The sequence below is a fragment of the Propithecus coquereli genome, unplaced genomic scaffold (genome assembly GCF_000956105.1).
Source record: "Propithecus coquereli isolate 6110/MARCELLA unplaced genomic scaffold, Pcoq_1.0 Scaffold119, whole genome shotgun sequence".
In the NCBI taxonomy this organism is placed as follows: Eukaryota; Metazoa; Chordata; class Mammalia; order Primates; family Indriidae; genus Propithecus; species Propithecus coquereli.
Window position 1 is genome coordinate 8293952 of NW_012135969.1, and position 12634 is coordinate 8306585.

Here is a 12634-nt window from a genome sequence, read left to right on the forward strand (position 1 = left end):
GATCACTTTATAGAAGCCAGCCAGATTGCCTCTTCTTTATTAGATTTTTTTTAGCTTTATTAATATAATTGACAAATAAAAACGGTACATACTTAAGGTGTACAACTTGATGTTTTGATATACATTATGAAATAATCACTACAATCAAGCCAATTAACATATCCAGCACCTCATATAATTACTTGTTTTCCCCCCTCTCTTTTTTTGGTGATGAAAGCACTTACTGCTTGTTTATATGATCTTTGATTCTGGATTCTCAACATCTTTAACCACTCTCAACTATTCATTTCATCAAAAACTAGATAAAAAATTGGGTGGTTCTCCCTATGTAAAAGTAGAAAGATTGTCAAGATACATTATAAAATGAAAAAAAAAAAAAGCAAGCTGTAGGAAGACAGTTATAATATAAACTCATTTATCTTAAAAAGACATTTTGTAAGTATGTGCTATCTATGTACATACGTAAAGAAAAAAGTCCAAAGGATACATCAACTATTACAATGACGGCGGAAAGGAGTGAAACTTGGAGTTGAAGACACTTTCCATTTTTAATCTATATTCTTCAAAGTTATTAAAAATCATGAAGCTGAATTAATATAACTTTTTTTTAAGAGATGGAGTATCACAGTGTTGGCCAGACGGAGTGCAGAGGCTACTCATAGGCGCGATTATACTGCATTGTAGCCTAAAACTCCTGGCTTCAAGCAATCCTCCCACCTCAGCCTTCCAAGTAGAAATATAACCTTTTAAGAGAAAGTATTAAGCCTGTTTTATAAAACACCTAGACCTCTGAGCACCTTAATGACATTCTAATATATGGCATTGTGCCTAACATAGGGAGTATCAACAAATATTTTTGAAAGTGAAAAAGCAAGGTCATTTTCTTCAACAGGAAATATTTAAAACAACTTTTCCTATTCTACAAGCTTGCTTAAAGATTAAACATCTGTAAAAGCCACATTCAAAATATAAGCTTCCAACACCATCATTTTCAAACAGTGTTGTTTATTTAGACTTTTACCAATTTTCATACATAACCATCTTGGTCAATATACAACACAATAAATACACCAAAAAGGAAAAAAAAAAAATCCACTAACAGAGAACTAATTATACTCCCCCTTCTCCAAGAAAAGTTTTTTTTTTTTTTGGAGACAGGTTCTTACTCTGTTGCCTGGGCTAGAGTGCAGTGGCATCATCATAGCTCTCTGCAACCTCAAGCTCCTGGGCTCAAGTGATCCTCCTGCCTCAGCCTCCTGAGTAGCTGGGACTACAGGTGTGTGCCATGACACCCAACTAATTTGTTTAAAAAATTTTGTAGAGACAGGGTCGCCATGTTGCTTAGGCTGGTCTCAAACTCCTGGCCTCAAGCAATTCTCCCACCTCAGCCTCCCAAAGTGCTAGAAGTGAGCCACTGCGTCTGGCCCCCAAGCACAAGTTTAAAAGGGGAAACAATACAAAAAGATTGAAAGGACTAAATCTTAGCCCTTTTTCTCCTTCAAACACTATCTACTATGGGGGGTTCCCAAAGTTATCAAATGAAGATATATGTGAGGAAAAAAGTTTATAAGTAAAAATTGAGGTTATAGAACAAATACTTTATCCACTGTCACAAGCAAAAACAATATGAAATATTACAACACATAATCCATTTTTTCTTAAAATCCTATATTTATTTTACCCTACTGTACACACTAATATAAAATCTATAAGCAGGTAATATACGGTATAAACTAATGGAAAAACCCAACACGAGCATCAAAGAAAGAGAATGCCCAGAAGCAATGACATTTTAAGCAATAAATATGCTTAATGCCTGCATTTTGGTTCCTGAATACCATTCTCCCAAAAAAATGAGCCAGGGCTTCTTGAAGAAGTAGTAGATTTTTTAGGGCTGGGGCAAGGAAAATATAAGAGCTTGGAGCTTCTTATAGTGCCAGTAAGGAAGGAAATCCTCAAAAAAGGATGGGGCATGTCGAAAGAGTATAGAAGACAACCTGAAAGAGCTCCCAAGGCCAAAGCTGGAACAATTAAAGAATTCAAGAAAACAAAAAAAATAATGAGTTTGGATAGCCCACAGAATAAAATATATATGCACTGAGTCCAAACTGGAATCGAGGGAGGGAGGGAAGAGGACAGCTCTCTCTTACAGAAGAACTCTAATTAATGTAGAGGGATGAAAAAAATAGAAAATAATCATTAGTAATATTTTATTTATAATTCTGGTAGGCAAGATCCACTAATGGATGCTAAAATCAGTGGATGAAAGTTTGAGAAGAAACAGAATATTTGCATAGTCTCAAAGTATATCCACCAAGATATTTTTTAATTATAAAAGGAAAAATAGTAACTTTACAATGGAGAAATCTGACACATTCCAGCTGAACTAAGTGACCAAAGTTAACATTACTACTAGAAAGACTTATCAACATTATTTACCCTTTGACATAAGAGGAAATAATAAGAAAAGATGTAAGGCTTCTGTGGTATTTTTATCAAAAGTGTATAACCTCAGTCTAATCATGAGAAATCATCAGAGAAGTCCAAATGGAGAGACATTCTACAAACTAACTAACCAGTACTCTTTAATTTTAAAAAAGTCTTAAAGTCATGAAAGACAAGAAAAGATCGAGGAATTGACACACATTGGAAAAGACTGAAACATAACGACTAAAGGCAATGTGGGATCCTGGATTGGATCCCAGAACAGAAAAAGAACATTAGTGGGAAAGCTGGTGAAATCTGAATACAAGTCTGCAGTTTAGCTAACAGTATTGTACCCAATGTTAATTTCTTAGTTTTGATAATTATACTACGGTTAGCTAACATTAGGGGATGCTGGGTGAAGAGTACATGAGAATTCTGTGCTATTTTTACAACTTTTCTATAAGTCTAAAATTACTTCAAAAAAAGTTTTTAGGTCGGGTACAGTGGCTCTTGCATATAATCCTAGCACTTTCAGAGGCTGAGGTGAGAGGATCACTTGAGGTCAGGAGTTTGAGACCAGCCTGGGCAAGAGCAAGACCCTGTCTCTACAAAAAAAACAGAAAAATTAGTCAGGCATGGTGGAGTGCACCTGTAGTCCTCGCTACTCAGGAGGCTGAGACAGGAGGATCACTTGAGCCCAGGAGTTTGAGGTTACAGTGAGCTGTGATGACATCGCTGCACTCTAGCCAGGGCAAATAAGTGAGACCCTGTCTCAAAAAAAAAAAAAAAAGGAAAGAAAGAAAGAAAAGAAAAAAAGTTTTTAAAAACTGAGAGCTTTAACTGTTTGAAAATTTAAAATTACATATGCATTTTATAATAGGAATCTTTAATAATAGACAATACAGAAGTACAGTTCAACTACTATAAAAATTCAAGCTTGGGAATTCAAGAGAATTCAAGCTTGGGAAAACTCAGGAACAATTTTAGAATTTAACCACAAAGGGAGGAGGATGGAAAATTCTTCTCAACAAGAATGCTGGCTCTGTTTAGACATTTCCTACTCTGTATGCTAAGCACATCCCCTGAAGAATGCAACACACATTGACCACTGGCTTTACATACCAAACTATGCTAACAAGAACTTCTCACAGTAGTTCTACTAAAGTATTTCAAGTCATATGGTTTTAAAAGAACTCTTTAAAATTTTCCTAAGTAGGTACCTACCTAATTGCTTTCTAGTTAGTTAAAACTGTTTTTCTCAGTTCTAAAAGTCACATTCTACTAATAATCAACAACCAGGAGGCTCTTCAAAGAAAAAAATACTTTTCTGGAGTACGTATACAAATGTGCATGTGTAGGTGCGTGTGTTATCCCATCCATGTAATTTTCACACTGTTTGCTAGGCCTTGGTCGATTGTTCACCACATTATTATTTGTAATAGCAAAAGACTACGGAAAATGATGGTGTCCCATCAATGAAGAAGACTTGAATTGCAGTCAGGATACATGATTCCTTTCCTCCTGCCCATCTTCTAGGATTCTGATGTATCAATTATCTTTCTTCACTTTCTTGTCTTCAGTTTTTCTTTCTATTCAATTCTCTTCTGAGCACACAAACAACCTAGTCTCTCCCATTCTAGAAGTAACTCTACCTTGCCAATCTCCACTTCAGGTTATCCTTTTTCTCTCCTCCCACCACCACCTTTCTTAAGTAGTCTGTACTTGATACTTCCTCCTTTTATAATGCACATTCACTCCTGTTATTGGCCCTACAACTCTAACAACTCAAATCTATACCTACAAATGTACAAATTTAATCCTCATTCTACTCTTTTCTCTATACCATCTAACCCTGCTGACAACTCCTTCCATTCTAGAACTCTCTTGGCCCTTGACTTCCAGGGCTGAAGTCTCTTATGGTCTCTCCTCTCTGCCACTACAACCCCCTACCAATGCCCTTCTCTTCCTATGCATCTTCTTTCTCCTTCATTCCAACCTCCCCACTCCCCACATACACACAGATGCTACCTTCCTCATCTGCTCAGGTCGACACCCTATGCCTGGCACCTCTCCCTGGGGAGGGTCCCATCACCCTGTTTAGAATATGATGCCCCTCAAGCCAGGCTGCCCCTCTGCAGGGATGTCCTTCACACTGCTGGGGCTCTGACTTTCTACACCAGGACATCCCCTCATGGATACCCTCCTAATCTCGCTTGGTTGTGATACCAGCCCCACTCCTGCCTCACCCTGCAGAGCCTAACCTTGCTTGGCCCTACCTGTGGCCTCAGGACTGAATTGTGCAGAAAGGAAAGAAGAAGGGAAGATAAAGCAATACTATACCATCTTAATAATTAAAGCTTTATAGTCTTAATATCTGGTAAGGCAAGTTCTTGTACTTTTTGTTGTTCTTCAGGATTGTCTTGGTTATACTTGCCCTTTTGTTCTCCAATTCCTTCTTTATTTGCAGCTTGTTCGTGAATATAATTCAGTTAACTGAACAGCCTCACCTTATCATTTTGCCCATTCCCAGCCTTAGCACTTTTTTTTTTTTAACAGAACAGTTTTGGTCATTTAATATAAGGAGTTTCTTTTTATCAATTTCACTAGACATCTCCCAGAAAAAAATTTCTTTTAATGATGCAATATAAAACTCCAGCCAGGTGTAGTGGGATGTGCTTATAGTCACAGCTACTTAGGAGGCTGAGGTGGATCACTTGAGCCCAGGAGTTCTAGTCCAGTCTGGGCAACATAGTGGGGCCTCGTTTCTTAAAAAAAAAAAAAAAAAAAAAGTAAAATAAATAAATAATTTAATGCCAGCAAAAGTTTAAAACAAACAAAAAATCCTCTGTTTTCTGCTCTGAATTGATCTCTAAACTCCATTCAAGGACTATCGATAGGTTACCAGGTAAGGCTTTATGTAAACTGTGACATTTGGATCGGCCTTGAAAGAGGCTGTTTCTACTGGTGGTGACTGGAGCAAGGTAAAACATATATATTTGGGGAAACTATAAAGAAAATCATTTGGATGCAGAGGCCTGGAGTTCAGGGAAGGGATCAAGGTTAGAGATTCAAATTTGTGAACCTTGATGTGTGGATGGCATTTACAAAAATGGAATCTGATCTACTCAGATTAAAAGCAGGGCTAAGGTTTAAGCCCTGGGGTACCCCAACATTGAGAGGTCCAAAAGTAAAAGAGAATCCAGCAATAGAGAAGGAGCAGTGAAGAAAACTAGTCGGGGGCAGGGGGTAGTAGCAAACTAAAGGAAGAAGCATTTCAAGAAGCTGAATGTATTTAAATACATCCAATGCTGCTAAAAGGAAAGATGAGGACTGAGAATGTTCCATTAGATTTGGAAAGATGGGCACTTTTGGCAACCTTGACAAAAGGCATGTTGGTGCAGTAGGTAGGACTGAAAGCTTGAAGAGTGGGATGAAGAGAAAACCACCGTTCTTCAAACATGCTGGTATGTCCCTACCCCAGGGCCTTTACAATTGCTATTTATATCTTATCTCCCTTTTCCTGTGAACACGTTTGGGGCAAAAAAAAAAAAAAAAGAGGTGAATGAATTTTTTTTCTTTTATTTAAAAAAATATATATATCTTATCTTCCTTAAACACTTACTCCTCCAGACCTTTCCATGCACCTGCATGTCCCCATGTCAGGGTGCAAGTCACCTTCTCTGAGGCCTTCCCTCACCACCCTAAAATAAGCACCCATCCCTACTAATTACTCTCAAGCTTACCTTGCTTTCTTAATAGCACATAACAATACTTGAAATTTGATTATTTTATTTATTCATGTACTTGTTTGTCAATCTCCATAAGTGGGAGATAAATCAAGAAATAATATGTACCAAAAAAAGAAGAAACAATATGCACTAAGAAATACTCCTTTCTAAGAACTTGAGGGCAGGCAAGGTGGTTCACACCTATAATCCCAGGACTTTGGGAGAATGAGGTGGGAGGATTGCTTGAGCCCAGCAGTTTGGGACCAGCCTGAGAAACATAGTGTGACCCCTACAAAAAATGTAAAAATTAGCCAGGCATGGTGGTGCGAGCCTGTAGCCCAGCTATTTGGGAGGCTGAGGTGGGAGGATCACTTGAGCCCAGGAGTTTGAGGTTGCAGGGAGCTGTGATGACACCACTGCACTCTAGCTCTGGCAACGGAGCTTTGGAAAAAAGAGAGAGAGAGAGAGAACTTGTACATTTTCTAGGTGCATGATTCCTAGAAAATCCACTGGATTATTTACAACCTCACTGACTACAGGTCTCTCGCAGCGAGAAATTTGCGACGTAGCAACAAAGAAGGGCCGTAACTTTATGATCACTGGCAAATCCCCTCATCTGCTATTCCGCCACAAAGTTTTCTATTGTTCTCTGTTTCCTTGGTTATAACCCATCATGTGACGTTCTCACAGAGCATTTTTGTCTTAACCTTACCTCACAGAAAAATTGCGCTAGTAAAATTAATGGTAATTATAATTCACACTTTTGGTTTTTCTCATAATGAAGTCAAAACATGCTCTAAATATAGCTAGGTCATCCCTAAGTTCTCAGGAGAAATGAGAGTTGCAGGATATTTTAAATTAGAGAGAGTCTAGTCCAATTCCTGTTACATCATGTGGCCCGTGAGTAAACCCTAAACCTGACTTCCAGCCTTTGTAAGGTTAGAGAAAGGTAGTGGTTAATGACAAGGGCTTAGGTGAATAATAAAATACTGTATATGTCCTAATCAGCAGACATACTTAACACTGGACTTTGCCATTTTATAACGTACCACCTCATTCCTGGAAATCCTCACCTGTTGCCTATCTCATTTAGTGGCTCCATGTCCAGATCAAATAGAGATAGATAAAATTTTGTTTTAGAAACTCTGGGGAGTACTTCCCTTAGTATCTCTAGGGAAGACACAAAAAACTCCCTACTTAAGTTTATATTAATAATCTGCTAATCGGTTTATAACTTGCCAGTGAAGTTCTGCCACAGCACGTCACTGGATTAAATAATAAGAGAATTATAATAATCTTTTCTTATGGTATACTTTTGGATAGTAATTAAAATATAGTTACCATATGGGATACATTTTCGATGTATTAAAATTATCCCTCCTACTTAATTTTTTTTTGGGAAAGGTGGCATGGCAAGTAGGCGATGGAGAGATGAGATGTTTTGGAAGATCTATTAAACCTACGGGCAGCCTAAAAAAGCTAGTGTGGCCGTAGGAGTAAAGAATGAGAGAGTTTCCCAGTGGTATCACTGTGCACTAATACTGAGCACTATTAGCTTCTAACAAACTGAGCAAGGAGGAGAAAAATGTGAGGTAAACCTTACTGTGAAAAATAGTTTTTATTAAGAGAAAAGCTATCAAATATTTACTGACTGCTTCTTGTTTTGAGCACATTTCCAAAGTCAACAGAATGATTCTGAATGCCTCTACTTTCTAGAGCTGAAAGACCATTTATATTATTCCAAAAGATTCTTTCTAACATCTAAAACAAATAATTCATTCAACAAATATGTTCTGAGTGCCTACCATGTGGCTAGACACTTTTCTAAGTGCAAGGGGTACAGCAGAAAATAAACCTCTCAGAACTTATGTTCTTAGTGAAGAGAAACACATGAGGCAAATATATACAATAAATGACTTAGTAGCTTAGAAGCATTGTAAGAGCTACCATAAAATATTTAGACCATGATAAGTATTACTGAGAAAAATAAAGCAGAAAAAGGAGATAAGATATAAGTAATCCATTTGTGTTCATTGTAGGTGGCCTATTTGTTTCATGATAAAGTAGATTTTACAATGTAACAAAAGATCTTTTTATAATCAATATTCCCTTTACAAGTATTCCATTTTATAAGATACAGAACATAACTTTAAATATTTTTTTCAGAATGTTACCAGGAAATAAATATTTTTTAAATTTAATTATTAGTTTATCTCCATGCTTAGAGTATATTATTGATTATACGTATTACAAGTTGACAACAAGTTCTTTGTCAAGAATATAACCTATAATGAATTAACACCAAATCTTTTTAGCTAAACACAATGCATTTTTGTATACTGCTTTATGAAGTTGTTTTGAGGAAGGAACAGTGTTTAAGTGAAATTGTACTCAATTGTGAAGCTTTAGACAGTGAACCAAGGATTTCAAGTAAGAGTGATTTTCAGTTCTAAAAAACATAATTAGGCTCACTAGTCACTGCACCCTAAATTCATAATATATAGCCTTAATCAAATAGAAACTAATTTTTGTCACTAGTATACTAATCAAGATGCAATAATGCTTCACTTTGTTTTCCCATGTAACTTGAAATACAACAGTAAAAAAATAATACTCTTTGGGAGAGCTCATTTCCAATTTAAAAAAAGACACCAATTTTACAAACTAAAATGAATATAAACTATTACATTTTATTATGCTTTGGTTGTCTAGTACTTCAATTAGAATAAGAAAACTTATAATAAAATATAAATTGACAATTTCGGCAGAATAAAGTTTACCTTCAGGCTGGTATGAGAACGTGGTTGACTTAATTCCTGAAATTTCCACTGCTCTGATCCAGGTGTCTCGCCTCCTTTCTGAGTGTCAGGTGTAAGCAATCCATCTCCAGCAGGTAATGGGAAAATTCCTAATGATATAGGGCGTTCTTTTCTATTTCAAGAGGGGAGAAAAAATTAAGCATTTATTTTTTATTTGTCATGACTATAAATAACAAGCCTGGACTGTCATTGCTTTAGAATCATCACCTTAAATAATACTGTCTGCCCATATGAACAAGTAGATTTATCAAAAAGAAAGAATAGAGTCTCATAAGATTTTCCGGTTTTTTGTTTTTATTTTTTCAGATAGGGTTTTTTCTATTGTCTGGGCTAGAGTGCAGCAGGGGTCATCAGAGCTCACTGAAACCTCAAACTCCTGGGCTCAAGCGATCGTCCTGTCTCAGTCTCCTGAGAGTAGCTGGGACTAGAGGTGTGCTATCACACCTGGCTAATTTTTATTTTTATTTTTATTTTTAGCAGAGACAGCAGTCTCACTGTGTTGCTCAGGCTGGTCTTGAACTGGCTTCAAGCAATCCTCCTGCCTTGGCCTCCCAAAGTGCTAGGATTACAGGTGTGAGCCATCATACTCCCAGAATTTCTTATTTTTTAAAATATTTGTTTTTTTAGAGTCAGGGTCTTACTCTGTCACGCAGGCTGGAGTGCAGTGGCATCATCATAGCTTACTGAAGCCTTGAACTCCTCACTCCTGGGTTCAAGTAATCCTCCTACCTCAGCATCCCAAGTAGCTGGGACTACGGGGGAGTACTGCCATGTCCAGCTAATTTTTTTTTTTGTAGAGACGGGGTCTGGCTATGTTGTGCAGGCTGGTTTTGAACTCCTGGGCTCAAGCAATCCTTCCATCTTGGCCTTCCAAACTGCTAGGATTACAGTTGAGAGCCACTTTGCCTGGCCTCATAGACTTAAATTAGCCTCAAGAAATCAACTAAGAAAAGTGGTAAGAAATAGTTTAGGAAATCATGTAAGTTACTGATGAGTTCCCTGCCCAGGAAGAAGTCAGTAGTCTGGTCTGATCTAGAAAAGAGCTGCTGAGTTTTTAATCATCCTTAGGTTAGCCTTAGGAGGACCTGCAACGCCTTCCTCTGGAAGTGAGCCCAACCCTGTTTGTAGACTTTCCAAATCCTCACACTAATCCCTGGATGTTTACTGAAGCCTCTTCAGGGTATGCCTTTTCTGCCTAGAGGAAAAATCAATATATTATCCAAATCAGGGCTACTGATTAAATGGTAAAAAGAACTCAAAAGATTTTTATCTTTTCTAAAGTGGAAAACTCTATTTTTCTACAGAACCACTATATGAGTTCCTTTCAAGCACAGTACATAAGAGAAACCCATTGCCAGTTTTTTCCAAAAACAGAGGCCAGAAAATTCTATAAAAGACTGTTGAATTTCCAATGATTTGTGGGAAATTTCAATGAACAAGAGTTATAATTTTAATAATAATAGAACTTCAACAAGAAATACATCCTTTGTTGATGCACATAAGATTCCAAATCAGAGTGCTTTTAGAGGGTAGAAACAAGCCTACTGACAGGTCACACTGGGTCACTAACCCAAAAGTGTAGAAATTAGAAAGAAATAAGACACCAAAAGGTTTAGGTGCCTCCCAGAATTCATACCTCTACTGGTAAGAATCCAAGGTAGAATAAAAACAGTGAGGTTGTAAATGAAAGTGGGAAAATATTAAGTTTTGCTAAATAAGTCTTTTATTCTGTAAATACATTTTTATACCAAGAAACTTAAGCCAATTTTGAAATCTACCCTCACTTAACACAAAGGGTGTATTCTTTCATTCCTAACAATAAAAAGGGGTTAGTAAAACTGTCAGAACATCTTCTTACAGATTAGGTGAAGCCAAAGGGTTGAGAGATTGTACTTCATTAAAGTTATATGCACGAGGAAATAAAATTTAAAAGCAGGGCTTTTCCCTAGTAGGGGTGGGGAACCTGTGGCCTTCTGATTTCACGATTGTTCTTTTTTAAGCACCAAAGGAGGGAAGAAAAGCTTCATCTTTCTCTCCCTTTTAAAAAAAGGATTTGTTGTGTAACATTTGGATTCAGTCCAAAGGCCGCACTTACAGACCTAGAAGGCCACAAGTTGCCTAAGGCAGCAGGTTTCCCACCCCCAAATCTAAGTTTGTGATTATAAGCTGCCAGAACAACCAAACAACAAAAATTAAAGTAACTAGTCAGCTATTCTGTTTACATCGGTTATTCCTAAACGCTGGTCAGCAACAAACTTTTTTAATTCCATGGCAGAAAGAGGCATTATTATTTATTTCCTTAGTGGACAACACAGTACACATTGCACACATACAAATTTCCATACAACATGGAACCTGTTCTTTCTTGAGAATTACTGACTCTTATTTTAAACTACATTTTTCCTGCTTCTTTGACTTAAAATGCCCTTTGTTTCATCAGATGATGGTGACAGTTATTGGCAGCTGGATTTTTTTTTCATGTCTGTACTTGATAAAATAAAGATATGTCAACCTGATGTTTATCCTCCAATTTGGGGGGGGACATATTTTGGGAACTGAAAATTCAAGAGGTCTAAGAGCTACTAGTTGACTTTTATTTATATTCTAGCATACCTTAATGACTTTAGCAAACAGTGAATGGGAATTTAATCAGACTGAGTCTAACAAAAAGTTCTCTAACCCAAAATGCAAAGACAACCAGGAAGATAATATAGCCTTTAGGTGAATCCAGCACGCTGCTAAAAGAAATCAAAATACAACCCTGTCGTTAGAGTTACCATCCTATATACATGATAACACATTGATTTTCACATATATCAAATAGTGAAAAGTTGAAAATTATTGGAAGAAGTAGTCTTCCATGAATCCAAATTTTACTTTCCTATTTCAGTCAACTAAATCTATAATCAAAAATGCAAATATGGGGGGGGCATAAAAAATACAAATAGAATTCCCATCTCTTCATCTTGCTTGTATCAATCATTCAGAAACTGCTCTATAGGGAGAGTGCTTCTATTCAGAGACTGACAACTATCTGTCAAGTGGGTCAATGATGTTCTGGGTTACATTGTTCCAACTCTAGAAAAATAATATCACTTCATACTCTTCTTCTCTCCTTATTTTACCGATAAATTACATTAAGATTTGGGGGTCTGTGAGGAGAAGGACATGTTATTAGGCAAGTTCATTAGAATCCTACTTTTGAAAAGAAACCCTGAAAGGTAAACATTAGTCCTGTACTATGTTGGTATGCATATTTGGTACTCTACGTATTAAATGCTTCAGTAAAACTCAGAGAGGGAAAAAAAATAAATGGGATACATATGGAAAAATATCAAGTGGCAGATTTAAACCCCCAGATTGAAACATCTGCTGTTACTGTCTGGAAAACAAACCTATCATCAACCATCAGAATCCTTGTTATAATCTTTTGTTTAATTGCCTTCGTTCCATATATCCATTTTTTAGTTGGGTATTTAAATATTAGCTGATGTGTTTAATTTTGCAAATACATTTTTTTTTTTTTAGGCAGAGTCTCACTGTGTTGTCCGGTCTAGAATGAGTGCCGTGGCATCACCCTAGCTCACAGCAACCTCAAACTCCTGGGCTCAAGCAATCCTTCTGCCTCAGCCTCCCGAGTAGCTGGGACTACAGGCATGC

General features: G+C 37.0%; 1 protein-coding gene across 4 annotated transcripts in view; it reads right to left on the reverse strand.

Annotated features, from left to right (window-relative positions):
* Positions 1–12634, reverse strand: part of SPAG9 (sperm associated antigen 9) — a 131441-nt gene that overhangs the window by 64468 nt on the left and 54339 nt on the right. For all 4 annotated transcript variants that reach the window (XM_012662618.1, XM_012662592.1, XM_012662609.1 and 1 more), the window contains one exon: positions 8936–9086. In XM_012662618.1, the coding sequence (XP_012518072.1) occupies positions 8936–9086 (151 nt within the window). The remainder of the gene's footprint in view (positions 1–8935; positions 9087–12634) is intronic.